This window comes from Condylura cristata, unplaced genomic scaffold (genome assembly GCF_000260355.1).
Source record: "Condylura cristata isolate star-nosed mole 26May11 unplaced genomic scaffold, ConCri1.0 scaffold00008, whole genome shotgun sequence".
In the NCBI taxonomy this organism is placed as follows: Eukaryota; Metazoa; Chordata; class Mammalia; order Eulipotyphla; family Talpidae; genus Condylura; species Condylura cristata.
This window is the reverse complement of record NW_004567109.1, coordinates 46,757,282-46,781,325: the sequence shown is the minus strand read 5'-3', so window position 1 is coordinate 46,781,325 and position 24,044 is coordinate 46,757,282. Positions and strand designations below refer to the sequence as shown.

At 39.6% G+C, this 24,044-nt stretch overlaps 1 protein-coding gene across 1 annotated transcript in view; it reads right to left on the bottom strand.

Annotated features, from left to right (window-relative positions):
• The window catches only part of GIPC2 (GIPC PDZ domain containing family, member 2), a 58,301-nt gene extending 34,693 nt beyond the window's left edge, over positions 1-23,608 (bottom strand). Inside the window, exons 1-2 of the mRNA XM_004679524.2 lie at positions 23,351-23,608; positions 6,655-6,840 (exon numbers count right to left, since the gene is read on the bottom strand). Coding sequence (XP_004679581.1) covers positions 6,655-6,840; positions 23,351-23,608 — 444 coding nt within the window. The remainder of the gene's footprint in view (positions 1-6,654; positions 6,841-23,350) is intronic.
• Between the last annotated feature and the right edge of the window lie 436 nt (positions 23,609-24,044).

Here is a 24,044-nt window from a genome sequence, read left to right as displayed (position 1 = left end):
AATAAATGAGTAAATCAAGGTACAGTAATTATAAGAGTTGTGCTAAGTAACAGCTAATTAAGCAACAGAACTAGGTTTCAAACTGAGATACTACCAACAGAAACTTTCTGACCCTAAATTATGATGAAGACCAAACTATTACCATTTGGCCCTTTATAGAAAATGTTTGCCAACTCCTGTCTTCAACTGTTTGAAACCAAAGAGAAAGGTTATCATGGCCCTTGTACACAAGGATGACATGCAAATTACTGAACATTCCATTTTGCTTGGCAAAAAGAAACAATAGGGTAAGAGGATACACCAGAGACAGAATGGGGAGCAGAACAGGCAGAGATACTGAAATACACTGCTGAGGGGAGCAGCAGATGAAACAGGAGAGGTCTGCTGTGCCATGTGGGTCAACTCTCAGGCTGGGGATTGAACTCAGGAAGCCTTGAATATGCATTATTATTATTATTAATTTATTATTATTACTATATGATTTACATCAGCGCTAGTCCCCATAGTGTTTCCACCACCAATTCACCCATGCACATTTACTCAGTCCCTTATGTTCTTCCCTTTTAAAATAACTTTGACTCTTGAATCATATTAATATTTTATATATTCAGAAAATAAAATTGAAACTCAATTTAGAGAGAAGCAACTGGGTTCAACAGTATTTCAAATGAATAACCACCAGCCCAGGGTGGGGGGACAGGAAAGAACCTATTCCAGATATCTTCTGGAATACTTTGATTATACATATATTTAGTTTTAGGACTAAAAGTGCATAAATATCTTGAACTCTTAGGTTTATTTTCAGGCAATTATATAGCAATTCTGAAACTATTTTGTGTATATGATAGATTGTAGCAAAGAGTAAAATAAATGATATTGAAAAGTAAGTACATTAAAATGGGGAAGCCAATGAAGAGCCCTTGGCTACATTAAAATGGAGTTGTCGGGCCCTCCCTGGTGGCGCAGCGGTTTAAGGCATTGCACTGAGAAGCTTAAGCCAACTCCTCATGAGTTCGATCCCCGCCTGCCCGGGAGGAGATCCACATGGCGTGGCAGACCTCTCCTGTCTCGCCTGCTGCTCCCCTCAGCAGTGTACTTCCTCCATCTGCCTGTTCTGCTCCCCACTCTGTCCCTGGTGAATCCTCTCACCCTCCGCACATCTCTGGCCTGTACCCCAGTTCTGTATGAATAAATAAATAAATCTTTTTTTAAAAAATGGAGCTGTCATTATAAATTCACAATTTCTAAAATATGATTTCTAACCATACCACTAAAAAAGACCTAAAGATACAAAGGAGTACCACTCATTCAGATGTTGGTTTTGAAACACCAGTCCTCACCAAACAAACTTGAGCTCTTTGGAGAAATGGTTGATTTCGTCTTGGAGGAAAGATAATAGATGTCTCTAGAACATCTTGTTTTGCCAGAAAAAAAAAAAAAAGAAACTGATCATAATGATGGTAACCATGTCAAAAGGACACAGGAGCTACTTAAAAGGACTCCTTCAGGTCAAATCTCAGGAAAAAATTGAGCATCAAAATAAATGGTGGCAATGCATTATAGCCCACAGCATAAAATAAATAATGTGTCCATGTAGGTAATAGATAAATTAGAAGTGGAATGTTTTTCTTTGACAATACAGCACCCAACACAATGATACTAAAGGAAAGGATAAACAGATGGGACTACATCAAGTTAAAGAGCTTCTGCACAGAAAAAGAGACATTACAAAAAACAAACAGACATTCCACTGATTGGGAAAAACTTTTCTCACACAAAACTAGCGATAAAGGATTGATCACAACGATATGCAAAGAACTGATGAAATTCAACAAAAATAAATTAAACAACCCCATCAAAAAATGGGCAGAAGAGCTAAAGACACTTCTCCAAAAGGAAATGCGGATGGCCAACAAACACATGAAAAAATGTTCAACATCACTTGTAATAAGGGAGATACAAATTAAAACCACAATGAGATAGCATCTCACCCCATGAGAATGGCACATCTTCAAACAACTAGCAACAACAAATGTTGGCAAAGATGTGAAGAAAAAGGAACTCTCTCCTGTACTGCTGGTGGGAATGCAAACTAGTACAACCACTATGGAAAACTGTTTGGAGTTTCCTCAAATCGCTAAAATGGAGCTTCCATATGACCCAGCAATCCCACCCCTACGTATCTACCCAAAAGACACAAAACACTGACTCAAAAAGATACCTGCACCCCCTTGTTGATTGCTGCTTTATTTACAATAGGAAAAACATGGAAACAACCCAAATGCCCAAAAGTAGATGACTAGATTAAAAAGATGTGGTATATATACACAATGGAATATTACTCAGCAATTAAAAGATAAATACATGCCTTTTGCAGCAACATGGATGGAGCTGGAAAGGATCATGCTTAGTGAAATAAGCCAGAAAGAAAAGGAAAAATACCAGATGGTTTCACTCATAGGAGGAGTATAAAGGACCAGGGAGAAAAAAAAATTATAATGAGCAACCATATACCAGAGACATTTTACAGGGGTGGAGTGGGGAATGGGATCAAAAATGGAGGGTGGGGGAAGTACACTGGACTATAGGGATGACACACGGGTGATTTGGTGATAGGAAGCCCACAGGGATTACAGTGAGATGGAAAAAGGCACAAAATGATGTAAAAATATATTATTGTATTATTTTTTAAAATTCAAATACAATTTAGCCATTTAAGGATATTAAAAAAAAAGTGGGATGTTTTACAACAGCATGTCTTAAAGAAATATAAAAAGGAATGACAGAATCAGAAGAATGACCACTTTAGATCTAGTATAGTGAAAACCAATTTCAGGCAAGATTCATCAACAGACGCTAAATCTGTAGTTTACAAGAGACCAGGATATTTTCATAATCACAAGGTATCTCCCCACAAATTATCAATTACAAAGGAAAATAAAACTTTGTAGTTATAACATAGGTATACTGGAAGATAATGACCTTAGACAAGTGATGAAAATTATAATAATAAGACAAATTAACATAACACACCTTATGATATATGTATTACCCTAAGACACATTGCTTAAAGAATTTGCCTGCCAAAAATACATCAACATGAGGCAACAGAAAACCCCAAATCAAGGCACATCCCAGAAAAGACTGAGGAAATTTTCTAAAATAAAAACAATTTAAAAAAAATTAAATGAAAGGCATAGATAGGACCTATGGTGAGAGGAAGAGAACATTAGCATAACTGCTAAAACTGCAGCAAGAACTTTAGATTTGCTTGAAAGTATTTTATCAATGTTTGATTTTCTACATTTCCTAGTTATACTTGAGTTACACATAAATAGATATCCTTGTTTTCAACAATTAAAGTCTGATTTTAAGGGGTAAAGAGACATAATATATGCAATCTACCTTTTCAAGTTGTTCATGAAAATTGGAAAATGGATTCACATATATACACACATGCACGTATATATAAGTGTGTGTGTATGAGAGAGACAGAAAATAAAGCAAATGTGACAAGTGTCAAAATCTGGGTAGAGGATACTTTTGAATTTCTTTGTGTTGTTATTACAATCTTCAACTAAGCTTACAACCCCCTCCCCATTTTTAAATCATTAACTATGTACACAACAGAACATTTCTAAACTGAATTACATGTCGGCAGTTTGACTTATGCTTCGCCTTCTTTGTCAACATGTCCTCTGTCTCCACAGGCCTAATGACTAGTACTCTGAGGCAAGCATGTGTTCTAAGAGGCATTTTAAAAAACAGGAACACAAGCTCTGAACATCAGCTACTAAGATCTAAAATAGCCACACATTTGCAAAACTTCCAAGCCCTTCCCCACTGACATTAGAAAGGCATCGCTCCATGTACCTCATGTCCTGAGCTTCCCCTGGATAATCCCACATGACTTTCCCCACTCACAGATTTTCCATTTGGTCACCCACTCAACCTTCGGCACAGTCCTATCTTTTGCAAAGCTAAAAATAGCCATTCTAGCCTGTGGGAAGTTAAAGTACAATTTACAGTGAAGAGGGTAACTTCTCTGAGACTATTTTTTAATGATGACAATGCATTACAAATGAAGGGTGTGGACAAAATAAAGGCTTTAAACACTTTCTGCTGCATGAAGTTTATCTCTGATTACTTTAGTTCTGAAAGCCACTCATTTTTTACAATGTACTATGACCATCTCTACCTCACTTGAGGGTGAAAGTTCCCTTCTGATAGAGCACACTAGCTGGATCAACAAGGGTGACACCTCAAGGAAAGTATCAGCATGAGGTTCAAGCACATGGTCTGGCAAGTGCCAGCCAGGAAAGGCAGGGTCAGCAATACTCTCAAATCCAACTTTAATGCAAAAGCATTAAAGATACATGTTCTCATGCAGGTCCCTTTGGTCATTCCCCTCCATCCCTCATTCCTGACATAAGAGTGAATGGATCCAGTACAACTCTTTGTAGCCCATGAAGATCATCCATTTTCTGATTTTTCCCTTGCTCTTCCTACATCCTTTTACATCTCCACATTATCTTCTCACTGTCCAAATGTCCTTCCTATAAATTCTCCTGACAGTCTGGGAGGAATCCTCCGTCTTCGTCCGTTTTTCTCTTTACTTCACTAACTACATAATATTCAGTCAGGTATTTTTTTTTTAAGACTTATTTATTTATGCATACATAACTGGGGTATAGGCCCAAGGTGTAGGGGCGGTGAGAGGCTTTATCAGAGACAGAGTGGGGAACAGAACAGGTAGATCATCAAAGTACACTGCTGAGGGGAGCAGCGGGTGAGACAGGAGAGGCCTGCTGTGCCATATGGGTCACCTCCCTGATCTGGCTGGGGATCAAACTCATACTGAAGCAGCTGAAGCTAGCTTCCTAGTGCTGTGCTTTAACCCACTACACCACGAGGGAGGGCCCTCAGTCAGGTACTTTTCAACAGCATAAGGCTGGCTCTCTGTTTTTCCCTGGGATTCTGGCTCCCCCTTAACATGAGTATCTCTCTCACCCTCAGACTTGCCAGACTTTTCTAGCTTTCCCTCATCATCTGTCTGTCCCTTCTCCTGGCACTCTGTTCTGGATTCTTCTTTCTGTGTAGCATTTCATCCTCCCCTGCCTTTCCTTCATCAGCAGGCTCTACTTCATGTGGTTTTCCCTCACTTTCCAGTTTTCCTACATATCCATTGTAGAGTTTTTCCCAAGTTGAGATTCCCTTCCTTTTTCCTCTCCTGCAAGGATACTAGTCAGATTGTTAGTCCTTTTCTAGTGTTTCAGAGTACTAGAAACAGACATGCAGACATATGGGGCCTAGACAGGCCTGGGCCCCCTCAGATTCTCTGAAGCCTGCCTGTCCCCCACCAATCCCCATACAGCTCCAGTAGTTGTTCTGTGCAGGTCATGGGAGCAGACAGTACTGGGCACAAACCATGTGGCTAGCAGGCCTATCCCTAATCCTTAACACACAGGGTAGGAGCTCTTGGATTCAGGTGTTGAATTTGTCCCATCACAAATTTGGGGAAACTACTTAACCTTTCTGATCCTGTAAAATAGAGGCTGATAATAATGACTAATGGGTCTCACATCATGTTGATCAAAAGAAAACAGAAAGAAAGCATGTAATAGCATGTAATATGATTGCACTTACAATCAAAACCATGGTGACAGAAGTCAAAGTAGTGGCTCCCTTTGTTGTGGAAGAGTATTTCCTGTGAAGAAGCACAAGGAAGCAATTTCCCTTGACCTGAATACTGGCTATACAAGTATAAGTTTGTAAAGATTCATTAAGTTGTACACTAAAAAGTTATTATAGCTCAACAAACAAATAAAAAAAATCAAATGGAATTGCTGTAAGGATTAAATGAGAAAGTGTATGCAAAGTACCAAGTATATGATAAGCAGTCAATAAAAATCAGCTGTTAAATACTTTTACAGTAGTATTAAGAGGTGAATCTACTTTTTACCACTCTAAGTTCTTAATCATTTTTATATCACCTCAAACTTCCCTCTCTAAACTTTGCAGCTCCATGTTGCTCTTTGTATTAAAAAAAATAATAATAGGCCCTCCCTGGTGGCACAGAGGGTTAAAGCACAGCACTGAGAAGCTAAAGCCACTTCCGCATGAGTTCGATCCCCACCTGCCCCGGAGGTGGCCACATGGTGTGGCAGACCTCTCCTGACCTGCCCACTGCTCCCCTCAGCAGTCTTCTTCATCAATCTGCCTGTTCTGCTCCCCACTCTGTCTCTGATGAAGCCTCTCGCTGCCCCTGAGTAAGTTGTAAAGTTTAGAAATTTTTGAAGAGCATTTTTAAAGAAGAAATAGTGACCAGAAATGCATGCCCTTGGAAATACAAAAATCAATGGAAATCATTACATATTAATGAGCTACAGATCTACAGGCGCTAATGTGGATGATGAGTAGACAACAGGGCCAGGCCTCCTCTTTGTTTTAAATTCTCAGGGAATTTTAAATGAAGGGAAAGAAATTCAAGAAAAGAATTAAAAAAAAAAAAGTCTGAAAGATTTAAGTGAAACACTAGCCACTCTATCCATTTTTACTGAGCTGGATTTGAAGATCATTTCCAAATTACTTTGACCTGCTGGATTTTCTTATATGTTACTCCTTAGTTAGGACACACAGCTATTTAAGACTTACCTTTATAAAAGCACAGTCAACACCATTATCTGTAATGGTGATACCAAGTGACTCCTCAGATTTATGCACCTCCACTTCTTTTTCGACCCCTTTCACATGGGCAAATATGAAATCTTCAAGACCTATTTGTGATCCTAAGAGTTTTTCCATGTCAACTTTAGGTGTGTTTAAAGTGCAATATAAGATCTGCAAAGAAAAAGAAATATTTAGGTCAGCTACTACCAGAAAAACCTTGTGGTCATTAGTTTACTTAATAAATAGCTATTGAGAGGTAGCCCTCAATTTATGATAGAAGAGCTTACATCATAAAGTGTATATGTTCACTAAAGAGAATATGGGATGCACTTTCATATAGTAATATTAGGTAACAATGAGTGTTTCCTATAGGTCAAGCTCTAAGCTTAGTAATTTATATCAATTAGCTCATCTAAACTTCAAAATAACCTTATAAAATACATTACCCTCTCCATATTAGAAATGAAGAAATTAAAGCTTCACAAGATTAATTTGCCAGTACAAGAGTCAGGATTTCAGTTCAGGTTTCAGCAACTTCAAAGTTGTTAAAACTCCTACATAACCTGCATTTATTCCTAAAGGTAAGGTGATGATATGTATAGTAAGCAAACATGTTACCTAAAGGTAAGGTTGTATATGTAAATAGTTGCAGTCAAAACACAGACAACTATGTATTTATTTATGCATACAAGAACTGGGGTACAGCCAGACGTGCAGAGGTAAGAGGGTTCACCTGAGACAGAGTGGGGAACAAAACAGGCACACAGACTGAAATACACTGCTGAGGGGAGCAGCAGGTGAGACAGAGGAGGTCTGCTGCACCATGTGGGTCAGCTACCTGACTAGGGATTAAACTCATGCAGTCAGCAAAGCTCTCACCCAATCCCAGAGGTATATGAAAGAAGTTAGTAAGAAAGTCAAGAAATCCCGGGGCACAAAAGAATGAATGCCTACAAGAAAATAACACTGCCTCCACCCTTTCTTTCCATCCGGGTCTGGTGGGCATCCTTGGGATTCCTGCCAAGGGCATAACATATCTGTTAGCAAGTTATTGCACATATTTTCTAGTCCAAAAATTATATTATTCATTTTACCCAAGAATGGCTCCTATCTTATTCTAACTGTGATAATCAACAGAGTAATTAGTCCACTGGCGAAAGTCCAATGAGTAGAGAGAGAAAGAGTACACATAAAAAACATTTCTGACTTCCTTTCTCAAAATAACAGAGAGTAGAAATTTAGCTTTCTCCTTTTCTTCCCTAGTGAAACTCTTAATGGCATTCAGTGTAGGTCCCAAGCACCACTAAAATAAAAAGCAAGTTACAGTTAGGCAGGAAATAAAACATTAAAAGATGATATAAGGGCATGAGGAAAGCCCTAAAAAAGGAAATTCATACAAAGTATACTTGCAGTGACTAAGCTTCTTCCCCTTCACTTTGCACATGCTTCACTGCAGAGAAGATACTAGGTTTCCTGCAGATATGACCTTTCTCATCTTGCTTTCTTTCCTACATCATAAAAGTCAATCACAGGCAGTCAAAACTCAGCAGGGTTAAGTATCTTTCTGGAGGGAGAACCAGCTACATCCTTCTCTGAAAGGAGCTCCTGGGGAAATTGCGTTAAAAATGGGAATAGGGGCCCTCCTTGGTGGCACAGTGGTTTAAAGCACAGCACCAAGAAGCTAAAGCCACTTCTGCATGAGTTCGATCCCCACCTGCCCTGGACGTGACCACATGGCGCAGCACACTTCTCCTGGCCTGCCCGCTGCTCCCCTTAGCAGTGTGCTTCATTGATCTGCCTGTTCTGCTCCCCACTCTGTCTCTGGTGAATCCTCTCACCATCCCTGCACTTCTGGCCTGTACCCAGTTCTGTATGCACAAATAAATAAATCTAAAATAAATAAATAAATAAATAGTAGTTGTATGTTTCTTGCATTCCTTGATAAACAAACTAAACTAAATCAAAGGAAATTAAACTCGAAGCAAAGTATCATATAAGTAAAATGACTCATCCTCTAGTTATTACCTTTCCAATATTTTCCTCCATTGCAAAATGAAATCTTAACAGTTACTGGGGGGGGGGGGAGGCTATCTAACATTTGGTGTTTTGCTACCATTGTTGCCCATTTTCCTTACATAGGTGGAATACTGAAGATTATTCTGTCTTCTAGAGTAGCACTGCCAAATAAAAATGTAATATAAAACACATAATCTTAATGTAGCAGCCACATTAACAGGAATAAAAAATAAGTGACAATCAATGATGTAATCTAAAAATATTTCAACATAGAAAAATTGAGGCAGTTTTTTAAGTTTTTAAGATCCAGCCATTTTTAAAATATTCAATAGCCTTATTTGGCTAGCACCTACTATATTGACAACTCAGTTGTAAAATATCATGTCTTCATCAATTTTATATTTGGTAGTTTTCCCATCTCCATTTATTAGCACATGCAATACTTTTGGCCAAAAATATCACAGCTTTAAGTCTAACTTCTAAGCCTAGTTTATGTCTGTCATAATCATCCCAGGCCAATATAATTTCACTAAACTACGATGTTTACTATTATCACTACCCAGATACCTGATATCTCACATTATGTCTTCTTTCTCTATATACCTATTAATTTTCATACATGTTTTATGAGACCACATGCTACTTTGTAAACTTTTAGTAGGCAGATATTTCTCTTATTGCTTTTCATTGTGCCATTATTTATACAGAGAGATTAACTGGAGGAGAAAGATATTGCCCTTGGGGCCAGATAATGGAAGGTGCCCTAAATTGTTGCTATATTTCTAGATGAATCCCACACCCTCCTAACTCTTGTTTTCTCTCTCTCTCTCTCTCTCTCTCTCTCGCTGTATGAACTCTAAAATTACTGTAGCCATATTACAAACATTAGAAAAGGGAGCCTGGGACAAAGCTGACACATACAGGCCAGAGCCTCTAGCTTCAATCTTAACTAAAGATAGTAGTAGACAATGAATTCTCCATTCTTTTTCCCTCCTACTATAGCCTTCAGATAACAGATATAACTACACCTCCTGTGTGCTTTGGAGGAAGGTAATTCACACTTCCAGCCTGATGCATAAAATTTAAATGAGTCTAAGTGATGATGATTTAGGAGCTCGCACATGGCCTAATCCTGTTAGAAAGGATGTCCTAAAGGAATGCTACAGATAAAGGTTTTGTGGGCTCCACTCCCACTCCAGACACTGAAACTATGAATCCCAGCAACATTGAAGGGAGGACTGCTAGGACCCAAGGGCAGAGTTAAGCAACCATTTTGGGGGTTTGGATATAAAGCTGGACAAGTTGGGCTGAGGCTTTCTCTCTCTTGCCCTCGTGGCTGGGGGCTGGTCACTTGGCTCTTGATCAGCTTTCAACCTGCTATTGGGGTTCCAGGTCAGGGGAACTGATAGGATGCATTAGTTAACTTGTATCTCTCTCTGTGTGTCTCTGAGTTTTCTTTCCCTTTTTTTTTTCCTTTGTAAATAAGCCCATTATTGACCTTTTGTGTTTGTCTGCAGTTGAATCTTAAGTGCACAAGGAAGGGTCCACAATCCTGGCCAACAAGACAGAAGGGAAGATGTCCAAGATGTTTTTGAGAAACAGTGTTCATTCCCAAGAAAAACATAATAAGAGACAAACCCCTTCTCTTCCTGAATGTTGCCTTATCTATACATGGTCTAGGAATTTCCACCACTACCTTCCCACCAACTAAGCGAGAGACTACTGCCAAAAAAAAGTAAACCCAGATACTTGACACATCGGTAAGTTATTTTTTTAACCAACTCTGGAATCTGCTCTACTCTTTCCATAAAATAAGTTATCTTATGTCAGTCAGCTTGAGTAAAATAGCTATGTTATTTGAAGCTGAAGAGGTCCTAGCTGTTCCACATTATTATCTAAGAAAATTTAGTTACAAGAGTAATTAATTTCACTAACCCATTCTGGATTAATTTTTGGTTCATTTCAAGTTAAAGATACCTAATGATAGAATCAGTGTATTTGTAGTCATAATTCTATTTTAAAAGCCCTTCCTACCTACTCTCTGATTTTACCCTTAAAAAACTCACTGACATGCATGATGAACTGTGTTTATTTTTATGTGTTGAGATATTATACAGCCCTTATCCTAATTTTATCCTTATCCTATCTCCTCTATCAAAAGTTTCAGGCACAAGAGTACCTTCCCCTTACTTACAATATCAATAAAATTAACAGATCTCCAAGAGGAGCTACCTTGTCCTTGTAGTGATCCTTAAAAGAACAAAGGAAAGTTAAGAGGAAATAAACAATGGATTAAAAGGTAAAGACTTGGATCTAGTCTCCATTCTATATTCTCAGTGAGCTTTGTCATTTGACTTCCCTGGTCAACAGAACCTCAGTAAAGACTGTCTATATCACACAGTGGTTACAAAAAACATGGTAGGAGACTATATGCAAGTACTTTTTAAACGACAAAGTTATATGTAAAGGTTATCCTGGAATACAGGTACTTTTTGAACATTATTTATACTTCTGTTTGACAGCTTCCTAAACTGCATCACTTTTCCAGAAAATAACAAATTTTGTTCCTTTTAAAGTTCATAACTGGGATGATTTAATCTTTCTCCATAAATTAATGGACAAATTGTATTATCCACTAACATTTTGTTAGTGAAGGATAACTCCTGAACAGTATTCCTACTGTGCAACTATATTTCAGTTACTATTTTCCAGTTCTTTTCCATGGTTATCATTTTTCACCTTTGAAACCCAATGTGGCAAGATAAAAGTCTGAACTACTGGACAAACCATTAATATAAGTTAGTACTGCTTTTTCTCCAGTGGCACCATTACACATATTCCACATATGGAATTCGTGAGTAGGGTTAAACAAATCAGCTGTTAGGAATATTTCAAAAGATACTCTGTCCCATGCCAAGTTACAAATCTCTTCAAAACATACCATATTCATTCTGAAAACTCCAGGAAATCCAGTTGCAAATTTCTTTTGTTTAATTCTTTCCTTAAACAGGAACTGAGCTGGCCAAAATTTCTACATGTTCCAAAGATCTCTGGGGAAAATCACAGACTTGTGCAGTTGGCACTGTATTATTTGTGGATGTGATATCAAATAAAGTGGAGCCGTTACTTCTTGTGGTTGCTTGAAGTAGCAGTATTACTAATTTTTTTTTAATATTTATTTATTCATTCATTCTTACAGAACTGGGGTACAGGCCAGAGGTGCAGGAGCAGTGAGAGGATGCACCAGAGACAGAGTGGGAAGCAGAACAGGCAGATCTAGGAAGTACACTGCTGAGGAGAGCAGTGTATAGGTCAGGAGAGGTCTGCTGTGCCATGTGGGTCACCTCCGGGGTGTGCCAGGGATGGAACTCATGCTGAAGTGGCTTTAGCTTCTTGGTGCTGTGCTTTAACCCGCTGGGCCACCAGGGAGGGCCCACTAAATATTTTAATACAGTTGAACTTTTCTACATCTTAATCTTCCCCACAAACCTTGTTAGCATTTTACATATTTTCAAAAATAAGCATTATAAAAATATCAGTTAATGCCATTAAGGAAAACAAATAGAAAGTATATATATCAAATCTAGTAACTAAACTATACTTCCATCAGAGCTAACACTGCACCTTTTTTAAATACAAGAAAACCACTTAGATTATGTTTCCTTTGTCAATGACTAAGGTTTTACCGGAGTTATTCTTATCTAACACTCAAAGACTTTCTCTAAAACAGAACACAGATTACTTTACCTCTATCTAGTTAATTGCCCTTAAAATAGCAGGATTTAAAAGTAATTTGAAACTAAGAGCAAAATAATTATTAGAGGGAAAAATACCCACTTACCCTGGATGCCTAAACAGAAGTGAACAGCTCTAGCCAAGTCAGAGTGAGAGAATTATGTTAGTATTTCTTCCACAAAGCTCTGAGTATCTTATTCTACATGATTCCAAAAAGTATTTGTTAATTGTGTTTTATAAATGCTTTGGTTACATTCATAGAGTGGATAATCTGCTCATCTTCTTAGCTACACAGTTGAATAGTGGCCCCCACTTTTGTTAAGATTTTGTGAAAGTGAATGAACCAGAAGTGAAAGGTCTAGAAAAATTGTTACCTCAATACAAATACAATCAAAAAGTTTTCATCATAAAATATGTCACTGTGCAGTGATAGATCATTTTGATACACACACACACACACACACACACACAGGGAGTATATGTACCAAAGGTATATATAGTAACTTTGCTTTCACCTTGACAATAACTAAAGTCATCTAGAAGCAAATTGCAGTTTGGAAAAGATATAAAATTGGCAACAAGGCATAGTTAGAAACTTGATACTGTATGCTTTATTTAGTTCTTCAAGAGGATATTGTACAAAACCCTGCCTCGAACTGTGTAGAACTTTCTATAAATGATTCACTTCTAAATTAACTGCTCTGGGTCAACACTGGCAAGTCTTAAATAAAAGGTGAATCATCCTTTGTACTCTTTCTTCTTTAGAACTACTTTTTCCCAGTGTTTTGAAAGGAACAGAACATGACAAAAATAATTTTATCTCCAAAAGAGAAAATTAAATTCATACTTTTAATCTATCAAATCACTTCCCACAGTAGCCAAAAGAACATTTTCTTTTGCTAATCAAAAGAAGTAGTTAATAAAGCAACTACATTATATTAGCCCAGAAGCAGACTTACAAGCCTTAAAATACCTACAAAGCATGTGATATTTTAAAACCACTCAAATGAATCATGGAAAATTGGAAGATGAGCATGGTGTGCCACAGAGGTGTCCAGATGGAATAACAGGGAAGAGTGGCCTATTCCTTACTATCTCCCAGAACAGAATTTCTGATAGAAAGGGATAAGCACTTTCAGGGTGGGGGCTGGGGGATAGGGAGAGTAGGCCATTTGAGATTCCATAAACCTCCTGAGAGAGGAAGACTGAAGTTTATCTTCATTGTAAAGTAGGACACCTGAAAGACATTTGTTTGGAAAATGTAGTAAAGTATGTTATGTTAAGTTATGATAAAAACATACTACAAAGACGGTGACAGTGGGTTAGGAGGAGAAGTGGAAGCGAACTCATCACCTCCGACACGTCACTATCAAAATTCATCAAGTTACACGTAAAAAAGAATTCACCACTGGATAGGGTCAATGTGACTAAGCACACAGGTGAAGCTAGTCCTGAGTCTGACTGTGACCATTCTTCAAGGCTCAGAGTTGCTGGATTTTGACCCATCTCCCACCCAAGAATAGAGATCACAAAGCAGCTGCCAAGAATCGAATTCTGAACCTTAAACTGCAAGTATAAAATCAATAGGACATGGAGCTACTAGGCATAGCCCCCGTGGAAGGACTTTGACTTTGCTCAGTGTTTATTACCCGCATCAACTTCCCACTCTCACTCAGCAGCTTCTTCCCACCCACTGCCTGCCAACATAATTGTCATTCCTGCCTGAAGACTCCTGGGACTGAGGCAGGCAGGGCATTTAAAGGAGAGGGGGAGAGGACCCAGCAGGGTCAGCAGACTTCCCGAAGCAGCTGGCAGGCTACCAGAGCCTCCATCCTCAACTCCCAGGAATGTATCACCAAGCCAGGGCCCGGGCCAGGACGAGGAGTACCAGATCTCCTGGCTCCTGGCTGGGTGCTGACACTGCGTCTCACTACCTGTTTCTATTTATATCACCCCACACTCCTCTCCCTACCCCCAGCCTCCCCTAGTTGCCTATAAGGAAAACTTTTCCTTCCCCGCAACTGGCTTATATATTGTTGGTGCTTTATTAGCAAATATATGATAAATGGCCTCACAGTACATTTTTCTCTTCTTTTTCCATCGGCAATTTGGTTCTGATAGGATGACTCCAGGTACTAGCTGACTGCTGTACTCCACAAAGCACATAGGCTTGTAGCATAAATTACAGGATCACCTATTTATAATGCGTCTTCTCTTAAGCTGATCCGATAAGCATGCTCTCATTTCAGAATGCTAACACACAGGCAGCATGGGTAAAGGAGGAGACACGATTAGAATGTTGAGAAAAAACAGTGGTAGAGTTCTCCTTCTACTGTTTAGCACTGAGGTTATCTGCTCAGAATGTAAACAGCACAAGTCTTAGCATAGAAAAATTGAGAGAAAAGTCAAAAAAGTGTCAAATTTGTAAAAAAAAAAAAAAAACACAACTTTTAAAAAAGAAAATTAGCATTGACTGAACCTCTATTCCAGACATCTAACATGCTATTTCCATCAATTCTCACATCAAGCCTATAAGATAGGATTTATTGTACATTTTCCAGTGAGAAAACTGAGACTAGGAGGGTGGCATCTCTATGAATAAAATCTGGGCGTGCCACTCTACTCTGAATCCCACTTCCCCATTACCTGACTTCAAAGCATAAGGACCTTGTGAAACCAACCAAAAAACCAGGGTAACATGCATTACTTTGAAGTATTACCAGAGCTTGGAACATCACAAATTTAACACACCAACTGCATGTTACAATGCTGTATCATTCAATCCTTTCAGACTGATCCTCAAGCTAAAAGTGTAAAACCTAGAGAATGTCTTTCTCTTGATTTTTCCCTCTTGCTGCTTTACCATCCCCCCACCCCTCATCACACGTTAGCAAAACTTTTTCTACAGACTCAAGTTCTTGAGCTTCTTAGTCACTACTTACAAAAGGTCGGACAAGTTTCCAAAAGGCAAATATTCTATCATCAACCAGATCTAAGTTCCTTTCTTGCCTTTCATTTACCCATAGACACCTAGGATGTCCCTGATATGAACATACCCCTACTTAAACTTCACATTTTTTTAACACTAAAATCTAGAATACTCAACAAGTCTAACAGTAAGGTCATAGTTTCTGATATGAGTGAGAAAGGCCAGTTTCTTACATTCCAACCCAGGAAAACAGTGATAGTCCGCCACCGTCGGTTTGCTTCCTTTTGTCAACCTCAGCAAGTATCTAGCCCAAAGGTATCTGTTAGTTACTTCTACCTGAATAAGTAGTATAAATGTAATAAGCTGAATAAGTAGAGACAGCAGAAATCAAAGGGAGCACAGGAAACCTAGTCAGAAGACATGGGGACTTCCTATAAATTATTAAATTGGTGTAATGGCATTAAACACACGCCAGCTCTCCTGGACAAACTGGTGGCTCTCTGGGACACCACAAGGACCCCAGTGACTGCCATTCCCAGGCCTCAGCATCTTTCTTAGTTTTATTCCTTTGCTTCTGCCACAAGCAATTGTGTAAAACGGATATGGAGTGTGCTCCTAACTAGATTAGAAAGGGTGGGGTTAGGGGAGCTGTTTATGCACACATAGGTATACACAGGTATGCACACACACCTTTCCCTCTCCTCTCCCCTCCTTATGAAAAGGAGAGACCATTGGAAGCTCAGCAGAGAGGCATGGAATCTAGTCCTAAGGTGAGAAGCTAGGCTGTAAAGAGTAACTTCTGAGGTTACAGCATAAGACTAAATGTAAACCAACAGGGCATCCCTTAATCTGTTTAAGCAAATAACAATGTACAGCTAAAAATACCTCAAGATTAAGAAAACCAAACTTATAGACAACCAATCACAAAGCACCAACGAGGCTTTCCCAAATAGTCAACCCCTTCTGCCATAACCAATTGGGTTATTTCCTTACTTTGTTTCCATGTCTTCTCTATAAAACATTGCCCCTAGCTCCTGTCTTCAGAGCACCCCTACCCACTTCCTGTTATACACTGCCCAATTCAAATTGATTTTTTGCTCAAATAAACTCTTATTTTTTAATATGTTTGTAACTTTTAGCAGAGTTAACAGGGAAAAAATAAGATTTCCAGGTAGGGAGGATCAATGCCTTAAAGTCAGACAACTGAAAATAGTTTCAAGTTCCGAATAGTCATGGAAGATACCTGCCACACTTCTAATTCAAGAAGTCTCAGAATACCTGTCACACCCACTATGTTCCCCAACAAGACTTCTTACTATTGTCCACCTGCCTTTATACCACATAACCCTGTAGACTGGACCAGAGATTAGCTTCATAGGCCAATCCTGTCACATCTTTACTACACTCTGACTCATCAACACATCAGATTCTCAGAGAGTTCAAATTGGAGACTAAGAGAGGGCACAGAAAGAATAGAGACAGAGAAAGTGACAAGGCAATAAGGGTGATAAAAGCAAAATCAGGAGGGTAAGAGAACTCATTCAAAAGCAGAATAAGAGGGAGGAGAGAAATGGATTGAGATGGAAGGTAAAAAACACCTTGACTTGCTCTTGGTTCTCCAGAATTTGAGGTATTGCTTTCATTGGACATCCAGCTGTCCATGGAACCTGACTGAGCAGCTACAGAAGTTGTCCTGAGCTTTCCTGTCTACTTGCATGTCCTTACAATAATAAATATACATACATGGGCCTCCCTAATGGTGCAGGAGTTAAATCTCGGCACTATCAAGCTGTCATCAGCCACTGCTACTTAAGTTCAATCCCTAGCCAGGGAGGTGAACCACATGGTGCAGCAGACCTCTCCAATCTTACCTGCTGCTCCCTTCAGAAGTGTATTTCAGTCAACCTGCCAGTTCTACTCTCCAATCTGTCTCTGGTGAATTGTCACACAAACTACCCCCCCCCCAACCCCACCTCCCTCTACACTTCTGGCTATACCCTAGCTCTTGTATGCATAAATAAATCTTTTTTTTAAAAAACCATATATGGCTCTCCCTGGTGGTGCAACAGGTAAGGACACAGTACTGCAAGCTAGTGGCAGCTGCTTCCATGCGAGATCAATCCCCAGATCCGGAGGTGATTCACATGGCGTGGCAGACCTCTCCTATCTTGCCCACTGCTCCCCTCAGCAGTGTACCAGATCTGTCTGTTCTGCTCCCCATTCTGACTCTGATGAATCCTCTCAATGCCCCTACACCTCAGGCCTGTACCCCAGTTCAGTAAATAAATAAATAAATCTGAAATATATATATACTGCACATACATAAATTGTCCAATAACTCGAGGCTCTCCAACCAACCAGAGAGAGCCTTCCATATCCACGCAGGATAGCTAGAGCAGAGAGGGCAGGTGAGGGAGGGCAAAGGCACCAGCCTTGAAGTAGCAGGGGCTTGGCGTAAATCTGCCTCTTCCCAGAGACCTGGATGTTATTCTAGAATTGTTCACACTTCACTGACTTCAAAGGATTTTCAACACAAAAAATAGTGCTGGCTGTTTGCTATCTCTAAGATAGCAATAAGGCCTGCAAGGCAGCTAGTTGGATTATCCTCCCACTTCTCAACATGAGTCATGGATTTTATTTTATTTTATTTTGCTTAAGTTTCTCCTATAAAATTGAGATTCATGCTGATGAAGATAGTAAGCTTATATAATGACAGTAATATTCTTAGAACTTCTCAGGTGGCACTGTGTATTACCATTAAATAACATTTATAAAGAAAACACAGCAAATGAAAGGTTAGCTGTGTTTCTACTTTATAAATCATGAAGCAGGAATCGATTCACTGCTGAAAGACACTTGTCCTTTACTCTTCGTACAAAGAATAAAATCTGTACAGCTTCAAGGACATTTGTAAGTCTCATTTCTGTCCACATTTTCAGTTTCTTCTGCTGTATTCATTTTATTCACTCATCAAATATGTGGAGCAACTAAACCATCTAAAAATTTTTTTAAAGTTCCAGGCTCAAGAAGAGATGTAAATATTTTGTTAGGAGATGAAATTAGAGCAGCAGGCACAACACATGACTTTTGTCATGTTGGCAGGAGGTAGGCAGGAACAGGAGACAATTGCTTAGTTGGTAGGGGTTACTTGTAAGTGCTATGGGATGAATGTGTCCCCCACAAAGAATTCAATTGTTGAAATCATAACCCAAAGGTGAATAAGATTGGTACTTTTTCAAAGAAATTCCAGAGACTTCTCTTGCTACCAACTCTTGTTATATTTCAGAATATAGCAAGAAAGTGCCAGCTATGAAACAGGAGGTAGGCCCTTACCAGAAGGGGGACATGCTTATAACAACCATAATCTTAGATCCCAGTCTCCAAGACTTGAAGCAGTAAATTAATGCTACTTGTACCCACTAGCTTAGTGGCGTTTTATTATAACAGGCCAAAAGGATTAAAGCAGCAAGTAACTTCCAGCTCTGTAGGTTTTTAAGACTGGTAAAATGGAAGCAAATAGAAGCAAATAGAAGAGAAGCCACATTCAGGATGCCTCATTAGTATCTGCACCACAATAATCCAGCAGTAACAGAGGCCAGGAATCTTCCCATCTTGTGTCTTCCTCCTTGAAACACAGGGAACTGGGCTGTTCATTAAGAGAGTGATCTGGGCTGCTCATTAAGAGATTGATCGGTTACATTTGGGGGCAGGTTAAAGCATGTGTTTGTTCTGAATAGGATGCTCTCAGAAGTGGAGGCAACTATGACTATTTTAGTAAGCCAGCTACGACGTGGGAGAAATGATGACAGTTAATGCTGTGGTTGGAAAAGAAGCAGCCCCTCATCAGTCAAGGCGGGGGGGCACTTGGTCCATGTTTGGAAAATGCTCATGTTTTTGCCTGTTTAGACATTATTACAAAATTATAGTTTTATTTTTATTTTAATCCATCACAGTCACTGAGGGGTTTATCTGATGCTGATGTTCTATTACATCAGTTATGTCCAATAAAACAGAGCTATAGCCTACCTGTGACTGCCAGTATTTTTCTTGCAAATAGTCCTCAACTTTGTTATTGGATTTTGTAGAGATGCAAGCATTTGATACAAGTAAACATTTAACTTCCCAGCCTAAGTAACCCTCTCCCTACAACAAAAGTAGGGCCTGCTTTTCTCTTTCAACCCAATTTTATTAGATCTGGTTCAGTCCTACAAACTTAATGGTACAATTCATACTGAATTCCAATTCCTTTGTTTGTTTTCCCTTGGTGGAAGGGAGTTATCAGGGGGGACTATATTTAAGTTAGTGATGAACCCTATTTTACTCTTTTCTTCCCAGATTTCCAATTTGTGAAAAAGACAATTTCATTTGCCAGTTATCTGCATTGCTGGGAATCGAAAAAGTCTACAGCACACTGATGTTACCCAGAAGCTCCACATAAATATAGAATATTGACTTTCACAAGAGCAGAGTACTGGTGCCAGCAGGTTGAGAAAAGGAAGCAGTTTCTAAGAAGCTTGACACAGCAGCTCCCCAAACACTATTCCTCTAGGAAGCAATTTTGCTTACAAATAGTCCCCAAGTTTGTAATTACTGGATTTTGTAGAGATGCAAACATTTGATAGCTTTAACTTCCCAATCTAGAATTTCACCCTCTTACTTCTCCCAAGATGAGTGATACCCCTCACTTTTTTTTTTAAGATTTATTTATTTATTCATACAGAACTGGGGTACAGGCCAGAGATGCGGAGGGTGAGAGGATTCACCAGAGACAGAGTGGGGAGCAGAACAGGCAGATCTACGAAATACACTGCTGAGGGGAGCAGCGGGCAGGTCAGGGAAGGTCTGCCACACCATGTGGATCACCTCCAGGGCAGGCGGGGATCGAACTCACGCGGAAGTGGCTTAAGCTTCTTAGTGCTGTGCTTTAACCCACTGCGCCACCAGGGAGGGTCCATAGTCCTCACTCTTACCCCCTTCAGAGCCAGTCTTTTCCCCCTCACAGCAAAGAAAAATTAACACTTACCGAAAGAGATCGTATTGTAACTGCTACTAAAATTTTATGTCAAAGATGCAGGATGTAAATACAAATATAGTGAAAAACTGTAAGCATGTACTGTATTTGTAAGGTGCTCTCTCCCTCTTTTTTTTTTTCTTTTAACAAATAGTTTAAGTTCCAGCTATATTTCAGCCCTTGGGTTATCATCAGTAAACAGTGGCTGAAATCCTGCCTTTGTGGAACTTATAGCTGAGTAGATGGAAGAAGAAAATAGACACAACCAAAGCAAATTAAATATACATAGAATATGTATGATGTTCTAGTAGTCAAAAAGCCAGTGCAAAAACCCTAAGATTCCTGTGTTCAAGGCATAGCCAGGAGACCAAGAAGCTGGAACAGAAGGGAAAGTTAGACAACAGAACTACACACTCCATGATAGCATTTGGATTATGGTGAGCTACTGGAAAGTTTTGAACAGAGTAAGGAGATACAGAATATATCTCACTAAACACAGCAACTTATGACTTCTACTAAAAAGGAGAAATGAGGTAATAGCATAAGGGATGAGGACAGATTTCAAGAGTAGATTTGTCTTAAGTAATCTCATGTTTATATGTTAAATATTATGAGTTTGTATGGTTTCAAATTTTAAAGTCACCATTCTTGCTTTTCTGCTTCCCAAGTACACTGTTTTATACATCAAGGAGGGAGTGATATATTTGCTTGATCCATTCATTCAATGAACTATTTACTATTATATTCCAATTAATAACCAAGGAAATAATTTTTGAGTTCTATAAAGAAACTGAATTTTTCATTCTAGATATGTAAATCAGCTAAACACAAAACGGATTTCTCTAAAAGTCTTTTCAAATTCATTTTCTCTTGCAAAATCTTTCCATACAGTAAGAGAATGAAATCATGTCAGGGCAATTACACGATGGTCAAATATTCAAAATATTCCTTTAACAAAGTTCATGACTACAGTTCAGGAGTTTCATGAACAACTCATTTATGTAACCTCGATATTTTAAAAGATGGCAGTAAACTTCTCAGACATTTATCCCTGCATTTATTATAAGTTAACTGTTCTTCTAGACAAGATTAGTTTGCTTTTTTTTTTTTTACTGAATTGCTCATTTAGTTATCAGCTATGAGGGATTTTGCATAATTGGCCATCTGTTCAAGGTAATGATCACAGACTGAGCCCAGAATTGCTAACAAATTTTAAGTGATTCACACATTGCATTAGCTTCTTACTTCACAATAGTCAATTACAAACAACATCTTTTCTGAGACAACTAAATATTTTTGTGTTAAATCTGGGGCTTTAATTAAAAGATAACTTGTTTAAAAGAAGTTTTACCATATCTAAATACAGTTACTAAGAATGACATATCACTTAGTAGTGATTGTGGAACCAGAAAATCTGAATTCAAATCCTGACTCCAACACATACCAGCCCAGAGACTCTGAGCAAGCTGTTGAACTTCTCAAAGCCTTACTTATTTCAACTGAATCCTGTGCTATGGCAAGGATGCACTACACGCTTACATGATACCACAGTCCTGGATCCATTATGAACTCCAGTATATTTAGCTAAATATGCTCCATTTGATTATCAGGTCAAACCAGTTTCTTCCCTCTTCCTAAAGGAAGTACAGCTCTTTATATACTGCTATTTATATCCTTACAATCACCTCTTTAGAGAAAAAGTAAGACTTTAAATGAAACATCTATTCAACCTATTAAAGTGGGAAATTTTTTGTTTTGTCCCCACTGACATCTCTAAAATTTATATTACTATTCCTCTTGCTGAGAGCATGGGAACTGTGATCTCACTGGTTCCAATTTATTTTAATAAGCTACTTCTTTTCAAAGTTAACTATTAAGATACCCATGATATAATACACTATGATGACAAATACTTTATCATAAATATACTTATTCTTTTTAATGCAAATGGAAAACTGGCATTAATGTTGACTATACTAATATACATATATTTGACATTCTTTATGAAGTTTGATATTACACATCAAAACACCTTTTATCTTAGAATTTTATTTTGCAAGTCAGTGCATTAGAAACTGAAAATGTTGAACATGGCTGCCAAGCCATTGCACTCTGGGGAGTCCAGGACAACAAAATGTTGTGTCTTTCTTGAATGTGGATACGAAAGATGTTCTTAAACTCACACACCTCAATTTGCAATTCTTTTCGGTAAGCATAAAGTAGCCACGTAAACTACAATATTCAAACTAGTGTTCAAACTAGTGTTCGAGATGATGCCTTTATGGAACTCCAGTTTCCTAAAAGCAAGCAATCAACCTAATTAAAGCAAAATGCAGTCCCTTTTCAAGGATGAGGTGTAAACCGTAGAGGTCATTTCCCCTCTGAAACTCTTAACTAGTCTCATATGTTAAGTAAAATTTCCTGGGAATAAATTTCTCAGAAATGCCATAAAAGGTACTGGCATTGACACTAGATAAACTCAGGGCAAAGTTTGGGCCTCCGTTTATCACCCAATAGGCATTGTGACCGGCCCAACCACCTCACTCCCCCCAACCCCCAACAACCTCGCTTAAATTTTTTTCTTAATCTGGGAGATGCTGAGCGTGACCCTCACCCCTGCAGAGGATAAAACAGAATCAAGTCCAGATGAAAGAGGGTAGAGAGGATATTAATATGCCTACTCAGTTCTCCACTCTGGGAAGGCGCTCACGCCGGAACAGCTATAACCACAGCATGGAACATACTAGCATGAAGAAGAAAGGTCGCTCCCGGCTGCCTAGAAGCTGGATCTCCCTGCACCGGGAAAGTGATTGTCCAATCCCGGTACTTACCTTTTCGCTGCCCAAAAAGGCCCGCTCACTTCCCCTGGAGTGCTTCGGTTGGACCCCACCCAGGCGCGGGCTTGGGGTCCCTTGAAGCTCGAACCAAGCTGCCCGTGATCAATTTAAGCCAGAGAGGCGCGCGGAAGGGAGGCTGAGCACCTGTTTTACCTCGGATGGCGCGATCTCAAACACGCCCGCGATCTTCTCATAAAGCTCCCGGTTGCTGGAGAAATTCTCCACTCTGCCCGTGGCGCTGCCGTGCGCCAGCTGCGTGTGGAAAGCCAGCCGCCGTGAGGGGGGCTGGGGGAACCCGGGGCTGTTGCAGCCAGCGCCGCCGCCGCCATCGCCGCCCGCCTTCCTGCACTCCACCAAACAGGCGGTCTCCTTGGACGCGGCCTTTTTCTTACCCCGCAGTCCCAGGGGCATCTTGCCTGGCCCAGGGCGGTGGCCCACCTGCGCAGTCGGCCTGCGCTTCCTCCGCCGAGCCTAGCGGACTTTGCCCTCGGGTGGACCGAGCAGGTAAAGCCACCGCTGGGCCAATGGCAGAGGCGCTTCCTCCTGGCCGCGGGGTCGGGTCTCCTCCTCCACGGTTAGCAGCTGGGAGCTGGACCCTGAGCCTCCGCCCACCTTTCCTCCCTTGAATCAGAAGGAAGGTTGGGTCCCTTCCTTCGTCTCAGCTCCTGGCTTCTCACCCACTCCTTTTAAAAATGGCTCGACTTCCGAAAGGTCCTTGGGAAGTTGAAAGTATATCACTGCAATCTCAGAATACAATGACACAGGCCCTGTGGGTGCTTTGTAGCTAAATGGATGGTAGAAACTCACACACACCTTTGTGTCCATGTATCTGGGCCGCTGGGAATAA